This window comes from Cololabis saira, chromosome 13, assembly GCF_033807715.1.
Source record: "Cololabis saira isolate AMF1-May2022 chromosome 13, fColSai1.1, whole genome shotgun sequence".
Lineage (NCBI taxonomy): Eukaryota > Metazoa > Chordata > Actinopteri > Beloniformes > Belonidae > Cololabis > Cololabis saira.
The window spans coordinates 26,793,922-26,808,578 of NC_084599.1; the positions used below are offsets into that span (position 1 = coordinate 26,793,922).

Genomic DNA, 14,657 nt, shown 5'->3' on the forward strand with positions numbered 1-14,657 from the left:
TTCTTTCAGTCTTTTTCAAAGAGAGATTTTTAGATATTGAGATATTCTTCACACACTCCTAATTAAGTTATTAGCTGTGTTTAATAACCAAGTATAAACAATATCAAGACAAAATAATTCACATACAACCATTCAATTGGCACAAAATACTAACTCCTCTTCGAAAACTATGGTTTTATGCATCAGGACATTGTTTTATCGTCTAGTCCTTTACACATTGTAAACTAGGTAATTAGAATCTTGACTGAACCAAAACCTGTAACATATTACAATGTTTTATTATAATCACTCTTTGAAAGAAAAACAAATTCTACAGGGAATTGACCTGACTGTTGGTAAGTGTGAGAAGGAGAGGTTATCACATTTTCTGGTCTGGAGCATTCAGTTATGCATCAATGCAGTGACAAGAAGGAAAGACATCAGCAGTTTTCCTAGAGAAGCAGATGGTGATGCTCATTAATTTAGGGACTTATATGGCCATTTATTTCCAAACAAAGGGAAGTCCATCTACAGTGTTAGGAATATTCAATAGCATAAAATGTCACTTTTTGTCAGTTTTTACTCAAGGGAAGTAAGTTCATCTCAAAATCAGACTGTGAAATGTTCAAAGAACTTGGAAAATACCCAAGAACAACATGTCAAATGTTACAACTCTGAGTGAACAAGCTAAACATTAAACTAAAGGTACAGCCGTCAGATAAAAATAAAAAGATAAAGGTATTGCAAAAGTCAGACCTCAAATGCAACAACAAGTAAATGAGCATTTTTAAAATATTTGTTTTAGGACAGACTTTTTACATCTCTCTAATACGTCCTGTGTCTAAGCTGAGGGTTCCTCAATATAACTTGTCTGAAATATCTCACCTGACTGGAAGACATTTGGAAGGCATCCTGACAAGATACCTCAACTCTTCTTCTTGAGGGAGCAACTCATTCACTACCCAGAGTTGACAGTGCAACTCATTTTCTGACTGAATGTCCTGTCTCACACCTCATTTTCATTTGTTTCTGTGCACTCATGCAATTTGCCTATTAATATTTCTATTGGAAGCTTTGTTATTCTGACATTGTTGCAAAACTCTTCCTCCGTGTGTTTCTGTGTGTGTGTGTGTGTGTGTGTGTGTGTGTGTGTGTGTGTGTGTGTGTGTGTGTGTGTGTGTGTGTGTGTGTGTGCTTTTTTTATATGTGGCAGAAAAAGATTAGTCGACCTTCAAAGAAGAAAGGCTGACCCAAAACATTCTGTAAATGTGTCAAATCTTGTGTTCACTGCTCATCAGCCACAGCCTGCCCGTAATAAAAAGCTGGACAGACAGTACTAGCACACTGAAACTAGCTTTACTAAATATTAAGTCTTTGGCAGGAAAAACACAAACTAGATTTTATGTTCTTAACAGAAACATGGTTAAGTCAGGATAATCACGCAGCAGCTCCTCTAGAAACAACCCCTGCCAACTATAGCTTCACGAGTAATCCTTAGAATAAGAAGGGAAGAGGAGTAGCTGCTCTGTTTAATGACTCCCTTCAATGTTAGCAAATGTCTTTTGACAACTATGGTTCATTTGAATATGTGACCCTTCAGTGGAAATCTTCGTCCCGTGTGATATTTCTCAATGTCTACAGACCACATAAACACCATGCAACCTTCTCTGAGGATTTTACTGGACTGTTGTCTGTCATTTGTGTTGATTTTGATTGTGTTATTGTTGTTGGGTATTTTAACATCTTTGTTGATAACCCCCAGGACTAATGGGAAAAGGCATTGTGTTGTGTTTCTGATCATTTCAGACTGACTCAACATGTGATGAAAAAAACCCCACAGAGGACATTGTCTCAACTTAATAATATCCATCGGTCTGCACATATGTAAAGCAATGGTGACAGATGTTGGTCTGTCTGACCATTCTTGAGTTTTCTGTAAGAGTTCTATTAATCCCAACAGAAGCATACAGTAAGAGAAAATACCAGTGAACTGTTCATTCAGATCTACTCCTCCACTCCCCTCCTCCACTCACCTTAAATTAATGACCTTGTGGATAAATTCAGTGGTAGAATTATTAGTATTATTGATACCATTGCTCCCTCCAAGGTAAAGGGGGTCACTGCTGAAAAGTAATCTCCATGGAGAAATGCTGCATGGGTCAGAGCTGAAAAAAGAGTGTTGAAAAGCTGAATTCAGGTGACTTGAAAACTAAATTACAGGTTCATTTTGACATTTATAAAGAGAAATTGAGCATATATAATACGAAGCTGAGGAATGCAAAGCAATCATATTTTTCTGATATTGTCAAAAACAATAATGCATGCATTCAACAACCCCCCCTGAGTCAATGGACTCTGACTCAGTGAACTTCTATCCAACTGTGCCTGCAATCACAGTACCATAGGAGCACGGACTGACTGTCTGATTTTCTGAATCTTGTCAGTAAAGAAAGAGGCAGACACAGGATATGTGCCGCCTGTGTCCACTGTGAGAAACCATAACGCAGTTTTCTCCAATCACCTGAATTCCAACACTTGGTGCCTTGATACTCTGCCAATGGCTTTTTAATTATTTTTTTTTTTTATCAGTGTTGCACATTGTATGGCCTAAGATTTGCTAGACATTGTAAATACATCTCTGTTTTCAGGTATTTTTCCTGTGTGCCTAAAAATATTTGTGATTAAGCCACTTAAAAAAGCCCAGGCAGGTTACTCATGAACAGCTATAGGCCTGTATCAAACCTACCCTTACTTACTAAAATCATTGAAAAAGCTGTTTTTCAGCACCTCCTTACACTAAATGACTATTTTGTTGTCTTCCAGTCAGGTTTACGGCCACCTCACAGCACCGAGATAGCTCTAGTAAAGGTCCTTGATGACTCCAATATGGATAGTGGCAACATTTAAGTCTTGGTCTTACTAGATCACAGTCCTGCATTTGACATGGTTGACCATAACATCTCATAACATCTTCATAGACCGGTTGAAAAACTGGGTGGCACTTTCTGGCACAGCGCTTGTCTGGTTGGAGTCCAGTCTTTAGGTAACTACAAATCAGAGCTAACAAAAGTAACTTGTGGAGTTCCTCAAGGCTCAGTTCTGGGGCCTCTGTTGTTTAACACGCTCCCACTCACTCAAATTATGAAATAAACAAAATGAAAAGTGTTACCACACCTACAGATGACACACAAATCTATATAACCATCTTGGCAAGAGACTATAATCCAATTAAAACATTGATCAAATGCATTGATCAAATTAAAGAGAGAATGTGCTAGAATTTTCTTCAATAAAAAACTAAAAAAGTTTTGAGCCAAGGAAGAAAAATTAAAAGTCAGCACTCAGTTTGAAGCAGTAAAGCTAAAGCTAAAAACTAATAGCCAAGCCAGAAATCTGGGAGTGGTTCTGGACTCAGACCGGAATTTTAACAGCCACATTAAGACAATAGTAAAGTTAATATCACCTAAAGAACATAACAATGATTAAAGAACTGATGTCTCAGCAGGACTTAGATAAACTTGTCCATGCTTTTATCTTCAGTAGACTGGACTACTGTAACGCTGTTCTCATGGCTCTCCCTTAAAAATATCCAAACAGCTGTAGTTAGTTCAGAACGCTGCTGCCTGAGTCCTCACTAAGACCAAGAGAGTGGACCATATAACTCCAGTTCTTACATCTTTACACTGGCTTCTTGTCCGTCAGATTTTAAAATCCTGCTGTTGGTTTATAAACCTTTGAATGGTCCAAGGCCAAAATACATCTCTGATCTCCTGGACCATTATGAACCAACCAGAACCCTCAGGTCATCAGGGTCACACTTACTTACTGTACTCAGAGTTAGACCCAAACACAGTGGAGTGGTTATGCTTCTCACCTTTGGATAAAAACTCCCACAATGCACCAGGGCTGCTGAAACTCTCAGAGGCTTTAAGTCAAGGTTGAAAACTTTTTTATGTACTGCTGCATTTGAGTAATGTACCATAATGCACTAAAACCTTTATTTCTTGCATCTCATTTATTTTATTCTGTTTAACTTCCATCTGCCTCTAATTTCTGCTTTTAAACTATTTTACTTTTAAATGCATTTTTTAAGATCTTTTTATGTAAAGCACTTGAATTGTCTTGTACATGAAATGTACTATACAAATGAGCTTGCCTTGCTTTTAACCAGAATTTGCCTTGCACTGAAAATTTGAATTTCTTGGGTGGATTTTGGGGAGAACATACAAAAAAATGAACTGTTAGTTAGTGTTTTACTTGGCAACAACTGTAGTTATTATTATACGTGCAGCATCATCAGGTATCATAGGCGAATTCCTTTAGTAGCACGGATGGAAACTATATGGAAATCTATCAGTAGAACATCTGGGGGACAGAAGTGCTCCTTCACAATCACATGTCCAAGTACTCCTACCCCATATCTGTGGGTCTTTCTGAAGTCCCAAATCTATGAAACAATGGGTTCCAGAACATGAAGTCACATCTTGAAAAACATGTCCTCCACCTCACAGTAAAACAAAAGGAGTCACAATTTGTAGTTTCAATCTTTGTAAATAAATATCAAGATTTCATGTAGAAAGACACAATTTGACTTTGAATTTGGCAAACTGGATCATGCTGTCACTTAAACGGCACAAATGAAACATTAGACCTGGAAATCTTCATCCAGGAAAACTACAGTTGTGATTGACTCCATCACCCACCAGAAAATGATTTGACTTGTCTCCAATGCAAACCAAGGTCCTGTGTGGCTTATAAAGGGGCCAAATAGCACATATCAAAACGGCCAATGTTGGATACTCCCAAAATTGATTATTTGTAGTTTCTAGAAAGCACAGACTGCTAATACAAATGTTTTCATGTTTCCATTTTCCATTTGTTAAAATTGTAAGTGCACCGTATCTTAATATTTCTCAATTGATGTTTAGGAAAAGTTTTGCCATAATTGTCATAAAATACAGTCTTCACCAAGCTCTATCATTTGGAATACCAAGTAAAATAAAAAAGGGTTTATCTTTTAAATGCATTTTCAGTTTATCTTGATAGTATTAGTAAATAATGAATAATAAATGATGGTTTTGGAGGGCAAGTAAAAAGCCAAACTGAGATGGTTTGGAAATGTACATAGAAGGGATCATGAATATATTGGTAAAAGGATGAAGTTGGAACAGCCAGGAGGGAGACCCAGAGGAAGACCAAAGAGGAGAAATATGGATGTAGTGAAAGAGGACATGAGGTGAGTTGGTGTGAGAGAAGAGGATGCAGACAATAAGATGGCAGTGGATGATTTTCTGTGGCGACCCCTGAGGTGAACAGCTAAAAGGACAGAGGAGATAGAATCAAATCCTCCATCACCTGCCTCCAAGTTTGTTTTCATTTTATTTTTAAGAAGGTTTCTGGTTTGAGTCCGGGACCCGGCAGGAGTCTTTCTGTGTGGGGTTTACGCGTTCTCCTTGTGCTTGTGTGGGGTTTTCTTCAGGTCCAAAAACATGTACAGTATGTTAGGTTTATTGATGATTTTAAGTTGCCCGGTCTGTGTGTATTTATCTTTATACCGTATATTGTCCTGCAATGGACTGGCAACCTGTCCAGGGTGTACCCCTGCCTTTCACCTGAGCTGTAATTGGCATCAGCAGACCACCCGTGATCCTATATACAGGATTAAGTGGGTATAAAAATCTGATGGATGGACTCAGGGATTCTTCAGTGCAATCAATGAATTATATCCAATAAGCATAATACAGTGGGCTGAATCATCAGTCTTTAGTGCAATTTACAGTGGTAATTAATTGTAGCCTATTAGGATTTTAAATTTGTGTTTATATACAGTCTAAAAATTTGATGTCTACTTTTTATATCTTAAGCACTTGAGCACTTTTACATTTTAACGTCTAATTTCATATCAAATTAGATTAATTTCCGATACAGTGCAGGGTTTGAGTTTTTTTAAATTGTTTTTTACATGTTTTTTTTAAAATTATTTTCTTGGTCATGAATGTTGGTCAATAACCACTTTGAAAATACTAACACATTCAATAAGGTTTCACCCCTTCAACACTATTTCTAGGCAGTGTTCTCTCACCTTTCTAAACTCATGTGGCTGAGACCTTTTTGAGATACTTATAGCTAATTCAGTATTCCCTTTGGCTCAGAAAATCCTTTTATAAACTTGTTTCTGGACATTTGCATCAATTTTCTGTGTTGCTTGTTTGTGTCTTCGAATTTCTCACATAGTCATAGCACGTTGTATACCGTACTGTTTTCTTTCATGCCGACTTCCTTTGGAAAGTCTGCTTTTGCTTGAAAGCCATAGTGATCAAGACACTTATTAGCACTGCCACCATCATATAACTTGAAGTAATGGGATTACAGCACTGGTCTTGCGCCAAGTTCCAAATGTTACAGCAATAAAACCTCTAAACTTACTGCTTCATCTCTCCTACCCCATAAATCTACCAACATTATATGTAATCCTTTAACCCATTGCCGCTGTAATCCTTTAAATGTCACTGAAAGGTAATGCTCTAAAAAAGATACAAAATAAAAAGTGGCAATGTGGTGCGGTGGATAGTAGCCTTGCCACACAGAAAGATGATTTTGAGACCCCGTTAGTCGTAATCCTTTCTCTATACACACACAAGTCTGTGTGGGGGTGCACTGAATAGATGTTGCGTTAATTGGTGATTCTAAATTGGCCATGAACATGAATTTTCAATGTGAATAAGGGCTAATGATAGATGAATTCTGCTGCCCACAGCCATGCTGGATGATAAAAAAGGAATGCTTTTGATATCTCATCCCACTCGTGTCCTAAAAAAGGATAAACAGGATGGGTACTGTGGGAATGATATTGCATTACTGCAAATCCAAATCACCAAAGGTCACATGTGCAATGTATAATTCTGAAGGACAATGTAAAAAATCTTCAGATTTTCTTTAGCTTTATGCTTGAATCTGCATGGTTCTAAATGTTGTCTTAAGACTATGATGGTGATGACATTTTTTTCTTTCACTCATACGAGCTAAAAGCTGGACAAAAAATGTGCATGAACCCTCCTGGTTGTCACATAAGATAAGAATTGAATAAAAAGCTCTGTGGCTATCATTGAACACTTTCAGGGAAAGACAGGCAAGATGAGGCAGAGGTGCACATGGGATGTTCGTTTTTTATCATTTTTGAAAACATTTACAACTATCTGAGACAAAGGAAATAAAATGAAGCAAACAGAATTGACCTGCAGTTTGCATCCATTTTCAAAATGTTACATAAATAAGACTCATATTTATAAATATCTCTTTTTATAAACATATAAATACTTTTTAAACATAAATACAATTATGCAGGAGAAGATGAAGTACTTGAATGTACAGCAGCAGCAGCAGCAGCAGCAGCAGGAGCAGCAATAATGTACAGCTTTGCAGATTGTAGTTTTTACACCATTGTCCACAATGTTGCAGTATGCATCTGTGTTTGTATATGTTTTTTTTTTGTGGTATACATATATGTATATATACCTGCATATTTACTATATATATATACATATACATATACATATATATTCTTATATGAGGACTTTGTAGCATTGTCTTCCCAGTCTTTGTTTCTGCTGGTCGTGGTCACTTTCGTACCAAAAATCTTGTTTTTCTTTCTTGTTTTTCATCAGGTGAGAACAAACTCAACTCTTGTTCTCCAACCCCGTCGTCCATAGATCTAGAAAAGAAAGAAGCAGGAGAGAAAAGTTAAAACACATTATAGAAAAAGATCTTAGTCAACACAAGGTCAATTTTTTCTTGTCATTATTATGTCATAATCAGTTTTTCAGCTTTCGGGGAATTTCCAAAATGAATTTAGTCACCCAGTCTCATCATTTAACCACTTAAACTCTGAATCCATAACTCACACAAATTTTCAGATTTATAAGTGTCAACCAATGAGCACTCATTCACTTACATTAGTCACAAAATCACACACGCCCATAAGCATTTCACAGCTTGCCACAACCGCAAAAATGTCTCAACTCCGAGGACTAATTGTGTGTCACCTAGCTTCCGCATTACTTCATTCACCAGGACGGCCCCTTCCTTATTTCTGGTGAAATTACTTGGGTAAAGAAAATGGGTTTCCCAGAAAGCTCCTAACCACAGCAGGGTGCTCTGTTTTCAAGTGAGAGTACAAATGTGTGTGTTTGCTTCCACACTTCCTTTTTCCATCTGCCCCTGTCTCCTCTCCTTCTTGAACACGATGCATGCTGCCTTCCACACGAAGCAGGTGGGATTATTCATAATGTGGATTATTTGTACACATGCATGGACTTCTTTAATTCCAACTGTGAGTGTTATGAGTGTTTCTCATACACTATTTAACAGTGGTGTTAAGTGGGCTTTCCTAAAGGGCTTCCCATCCTTTCTGGCAATACCGCTTGACTTGATGATTTCAGTAGTTTGATATTTGAGGTTTCCCGTCTCTTCAAATTGACATTTCAAGTGTCAGCTCGGCTGACACAAGGAGGGACAGACAGCCACAGTTAGTCCCATATTTTTGACTAAGACCAAATATGACCACACTGTAACCACCAACTACAACTCTATGATGTCATACTCTCAAGCTTTAATGTGATGTAACTGATATTCTAATGTTGATCTTTATAGTCCACCCATTCCTCGATTCAGGCCTTTCTGCTGCTTGATTTTATTTCTCCACTTTGTTTTCTTCCATCATGACCACTAAAGTTTCTTAACTCCCTCTTTCCTTTCTTCTTCCTCCTGTTGCCCATTCCTTCACTTCTTATTTCTCCTCTTTCCCAACACCATCCACAATGTCATTCCCAACCTTTCTGCATTATGCGCATCCATGCATTATTAGTTTGCCATCACTTTTGTGTAGTTTTACTTTCTGTTTTTTGTATGTTAATCTTGACATGACATTTTAATATCTTCGGTGGAGGCTTCAAATAAGCCCATTGGGTTTTTTGCCTTTTCCTGCACCTATAGTGTTTATCATTGATATTTCCTGTATATTTTTGAAAAACTGTGCAAAACAATAAACTATTACGTATTTTGCAGTGTGTGTGTGTTTTGGGGTGTTTGTTATGTTTTGTGTCCTTATTTATTTTATAATTTTTTTTATTTTTATTTTTTATTTTCTTTATATATATATATTTTTTTTTTGTGTATGGTAAAATATAAAACGGGGTATTCTGTCGAACCCTTTAAAAGAAATGTTTATTGTGTAATATAATTTACATGGATTACCCAATAAAGAAACATGTTTAAAAAAAAAAAACAATAAACTAAACTAAACTAAACTAAACATCCATTCCACGTCCATTGACTCCCTCTAAAAGGCTGATTTATGGTTCCGCGTTACACCAACGCAGACCCTACGGCGTAAGCTGTGCGTCGATTTAACGCTTAAGTGAGAAGTACGAGGGCAGTGTGGTGTGGAGACTCACCGTCGGAGCGCTGCTCCAACCCTAGCAGCCCATGCCGCTGATGGTTCCTATTCTGTCCATCTTGTGTCCGAAGCATCCACTGCGCGACGCGGATCCTCCTTTCTTGCTCCCCGCCTTGTGTTTCCTCGCTGCGGGCTGGTCGTTAAGGAGACGAGCCCACATCCCTCTGGCGCGGGTGTCCATGCGTAAATCACGCAGCAGCCGCATCCGAGAGCGCACGGAGTCCAGCCGCCTCTCCCTCTCGCCCGACTCCACAATCTCTGCCAACTCCTCGCCCAGCAAACTTCTAAGAGACTGAAAGATAACGAACAAAAAAAAAAGATACATAAACAATGTGTCCCTCAGGCGAATGCGGCACATTTAAAAGAAGTGAATACATACTTCTTGCTTGCTTGTGCAAGGTACTCGTTTGCATAATCTTTGCGGTACGCCTGAACTATTCACTAACTCTCATTCAAATAAGCACTTGATTTAATTTTGATAAGGAATACGCTTTGACATTGCGCCCTCAAAAAATCACTAGAGGCTAAAAAGCAGGTGTCTGCTGCAGCTCGCTCTGCTCTGAGCTGTGGCATCAAACTCAACCCTCCTTAACCCAATAAAGCCAGCTCGGCATTTACCTACATCATTAGGCCTATTTTATGATTGTACTAACGTTATTAAGTCAATGCATATTCGCTTTTGCGCACAAAACTGTTTTGTTTATTGTGGTTCCATGTCATAAATTGATATGAAAATGATCAATCCAAAATGACTATGTTGTGAGTTCGTTTCTCATAGAGGTTTTCATTATAAAGGCTATAATAATGACCTTTTTTTGGCTTAAAAAAATGAAATAAATGACAAATGAAAACCTGTCGGGAAGCTAAATGCTGAGAGACATCACTCTCAGAAATCCCTGCACAGAAAACGCGAAGTTCCTGTTTATTGAAAAGAGAAGAAAAAAAAAACTACCTAAAAAGTAGGTTCAAAGGATGGAAAATAATTTGCCGGAAAGTTTTAGACTACAACCGTGGAAAAATGTCTTTGCTGAACACAAGTGAAATAATGAAATATGATGCGTAAAACAACAGTGTTGGGCGCCTGCACCACAGAACAGCTGTTCACTCAGCACTCAGCTTCCAACATCCAGCCCTACACTAGCCTAGAAATAAACGATTTCTTTCTCAATTATTGGGATACAATTGACTTACCTTCTGCTGCGCTGGAGTTAAAGGTTTTGCCCCCATTCTCTCTGAAAGCAAGCTGACCAAAAGTCCACACGCAACCAAGTATGACAAGTTCATTCTGACGAGTGTTGTGTTGAAGGGGTTCCTCTGGAGATCAGAGAGAAGGACTGGCTTCAGTCAGTCTGTCAGCTGGAAGATAGAGTGTGTCCTTTACTCCAAAGCTCCTCAAGTGCTCTTCTAACTCTGAGCATTAGTCCTCGCCGCTTTATAGCCAGCCCATAATGATGTCATGCGTAATGGTTCTCCCTTTGGCAAAATCTTTGTTTTCTGTACCTGTTTCCGAGCACGTCATGCCAGGGATTAATTAAAAGATACAAGTCCGGTCATCGAGGCTTCAGAAGAAATTATATCGGCTATATTCAAATAAATCACATGAGTTTAACCTGGTGTTCATCTGGCTGAGATGCAACAACTGAAACCCAAGGTGTTTTCAAAGAGTAAAGAGCGAATTTGCCATGCACAGAAATGGCTTTGAATGAGACACCTGTCAAATAACCAGAAATCTAAAGGCTTTTATCTGCTTGTAAGACTCTTTTCAGATACAATCTCACACTGAGATTACTTGGTCTCTGCTAAATGTGTTAGAACAGAGGCAGGAACGTTTATTATAAACAAGTTTGTATTTGCAAAATCCATCCAGCACCCTGTTATCATAGCACTGACCAAAATAAGTATCTTTATCATGTTCCTTTTTTTCATAAATCATTACAAGAAATCTCATAATAATGTTTTTCTTATTTAAAATCTTTGTAATACAAACGTGCAAGAAAAACCTGGTTTTATGAATGTGGAAACAAGGAGGTACAACATCCAAAAGCAACCGTCTTATATTAAACTGAACACTGATGCTTAATTACCGTATGATATGTCTGCTCTGGCATTAATATAATATTTCATCGCTCTAAAGCTGAAACCACCACATGACTTCACCAGCTATATTTCAATTTTCGGAGGAAACTTGGGCTGGAACTACTCACATCAGTGATTCGGTTAAGAAAAAAACAAAACATTTAAACACTATTAGCTGAATCAAAAAGCCAAGTCATTCTGGAGTGAATGAGAGAATGGTAGAATCTCAGGCAACATCTTTTTTGGAACACAGAGTGGCAGTATTTGCTGTGCCAAAAAGGGAATAGCGTTTACAGTCATGTCCTAAGAGGTTCGATACAAATCAGTCATTACACGGCAGATCATATAAAAATATGGAAACACAGGTAAGGCTGTTAAAGAGCAGGTAAGGCACATATGTGTACAACTGAAAGTAGAGTCACATCATGAATCTAGAAAACGGCAGCCTAATCATCATAGTCATGCAACATACATTCAATATATACTGGTCTTTTATTCTTCTTTCACACAAAACTCAATTAATCATGGAATCACACCCACTTTTTACCCAGATAAAATGTGAAACAAGTTTAGGCAATTAAACCCCGTCGATTCTGTTTTGTACACCTCTTTTGATCTGTTCAGGGTCGAGATGGGTTTGGTTTTGCAGGTGATGGAGGGGGGGAAAGGGTGACTCCCAGGATCGAACGCAATAATACGCAATAATAATTTATTAGGGAAGAGGGACATTTTACGGTTGCTCTGTAAACACAGAATAAATGAGCAGAAAAAAATAAGAAATTAGTCATCAAACTGTTGTGGAAGAGTAGCAGAGAGAAGCTGGTTGAAACCTCCAGAGAGCTCCGTGGTTGTGTCTGAACTGCACTGCACCTCAGGGGTATTCTACGTAGGGGACTAATGAAGTGAGCTCACCGACAGAATGAACTTTTGGTCATAGGCGTAGGTTTTTGGGCGCTGTTCTTTGTGTCAGTGTACAAAAAGGATCCGCAATGTGGTGCCGTTCCAAAGTTCCAGGTACTTAAACTGATTTCTACAGCCAATGCAGACTTAATTATTTTCACATGCATGCTTTTGTACAGTGAGAGAAAAACAATCCTCAAAGGCGCAAGGAGAAATGTGGGATATCCATGCTTTTAAAGACACCTAACAGTAAATGCAAAAAAATCAGTACGTAGAACATAGTGTCAATGTATCATGACATTGGTAAATATAACAAAACTGCTACTTAAAGTCATATTGATAATCATTACTCAAACCTACTATTTTGCCCTTCTTTCCATCTTTATGTTTTGAAATGATTAATATGAATAACCGAGCAGAATTTTGCGAGACTAAGAGTAAACACACACTAAACACACTCTAAAACATAAGATTCAAATCTCTCACATACTAGCACTCATTTGTGTTCCATCAAACAGCAAAAGTGTGCAGGAAACTGATATGAAGATATTGCTGACTTTTACAATTAAGAAATGTTAAAATAAAGAAACCTCCACAATTGGATATGTGTTTTTTCATTAATTGGGTGTGTTGGGACAAAAGAGCTTATGTCAAACTACATTAAAGAGAAATGTATTAATCCAAAGAAGGTTTACTGAACATGCATTCGGTTTTTCCCCTCTGTACTTTGCCCTCTTTAACGCAGTTACTAAATACTGGGCATAAACAAGCCTGCACATCAAACCAGTTGCACTGCTCAAGGGTGCTTTGCTTCAGTCATCCCATGCACAGATGTGCTACCCACAGACTGCTCTTTCTTTGACAAAAAAGAAGTTGAAATAAAGCTGCTTTCTTCTTTGCTATCATCATGGAAGTTTTTTAGCATGAGTCATAGATTCTTAACACTACTCCTACTGACTGACACGTCTGTTGTCACACAGAAGTTAAGAGTTAAGTAAACTTGTTAAAATGTGACAAATCTCTCAAACATCATTCCTCCAAGCAACTGAATGTTGGAGTGCTTGAACATGTGAAATTGTCACTTTGTCACAGTTACGTGTTTTATGATCAAAAACATTTAATGTCAGACAAAAATACCCTGAATCAATATGAAAATGATACTTTAATTTATTACAGGAAAAAAGCTATCAAAACCAACCTGACCCTACGGGAAAAAGTAATTACCCCTTAATCTAATTTCATGTTGTGCCACCGTTGGCAACAACAACTGGTATGGAGTGTTTGGGATAGCTGGTAGTGAGTTTTACACATCGCTGTGGAGGAATTGTTTTAATTCAACCATACTGGAGGATTTTTAATCAGGAACAGACTGTTTAAGGTCATGACACTGCATCCCAATTGGATTTAAGTACCGTCTTTGACTAAGTCTTTCCAAAACCCTAATTTTTATTTGAATCATTCAGAATGGGACTTGCTGGTGTGCTTCCTATCATTGTCCTGCTGCGTAACCCAAGTGTGGTTAAACTTAAGGTCCTAAGCTTAAGTTTCTCGTTCAGGATTTTCTTATAGATTCATGGGTTGATCAAGTTCTTTAGGTACCGAAGCAGCGAAGCAGCGAAGCAGCCCCACATCATCACACCACCACCACCTTGTTTGACTTTTTTAAATACTGTGGTAGTTTAATGCCAGCTCTACAAAAAACCCACTTTTGTCTCATCAGTCCACAAAATGTTTTCCCAAAGGTCTTGGGGATCATCTCAATCGTTTTTTTTTTTGGCAAATGTGAGCTGGACCTTTGGGTTCGTTTTGGTCACCAGTGGTTTTAGCATTTTTCTTATTGATGAATCATGAACACTGACCATAACAGAGACAAGCGAAGCCTACAGTGCTTTAGATGTTGCTTTGAGTTGGTTTGTGTCTTCCTGGATGAGTCGTTGACGCGCTCTCGGAGTAATTCTGGTAGGCCAGCCACTCCTGGGAACGTCACCACTGTTCCATGTTTTCTAAATTTGTGGATTGTGGCTCACTTTGTGTTTCACTGGACTCCCAAAGCCTTAGAAATGACTTTGTAACCCTTTCCAGACTGATAGACGTCAATGAGTCTGTTTTTCATCTGGTCTTGGATTTATTTATATCAAGGCATGGTGCGTTGCTTGCTGAGACCTTGTAGCCTACGTCATTTTGTCTCACAAATTGTATCTAGGCAATTTATTTATTGATTCTACAGGTCTGGCAGTAATCAGACCTG

At 38.1% G+C, this 14,657-nt stretch overlaps 1 protein-coding gene across 1 annotated transcript; it reads right to left on the minus strand.

The window, feature by feature from the left end:
• Nucleotides 1–7,216: 7,216 nt before the first annotated feature.
• nppc (natriuretic peptide C) lies at nucleotides 7,217–10,824 on the minus strand. The gene is made up of 3 exons (XM_061737183.1): nucleotides 10,625–10,824; nucleotides 9,432–9,725; nucleotides 7,217–7,690 (listed from the first exon to the last, which is right to left on the minus strand). Exons 1-2 carry the CDS (start codon nucleotides 10,715–10,717, stop codon nucleotides 9,453–9,455), a joined length of 366 nt encoding a protein of 121 aa, XP_061593167.1. The 5' UTR covers nucleotides 10,718–10,824; the 3' UTR covers nucleotides 7,217–7,690; nucleotides 9,432–9,452.
• Between the last annotated feature and the right edge of the window lie 3,833 nt (nucleotides 10,825–14,657).

Bases quoted from the DNA above. Each gene is read 5' to 3' on its own strand.
- nppc (XM_061737183.1), bottom strand. From the start codon at position 10,717: ATGAACTTGTCATACTTGGTTGCGTGTGGACTTTTGGTCAGCTTGCTT. The intron at 9,726-10,624 runs GTAAGTCAATTG...GTTATCTTTCAG, and splicing joins TAACTCCAGCGCAGCAGAAG to TCTCTTAGAAGTTTGCTGGG.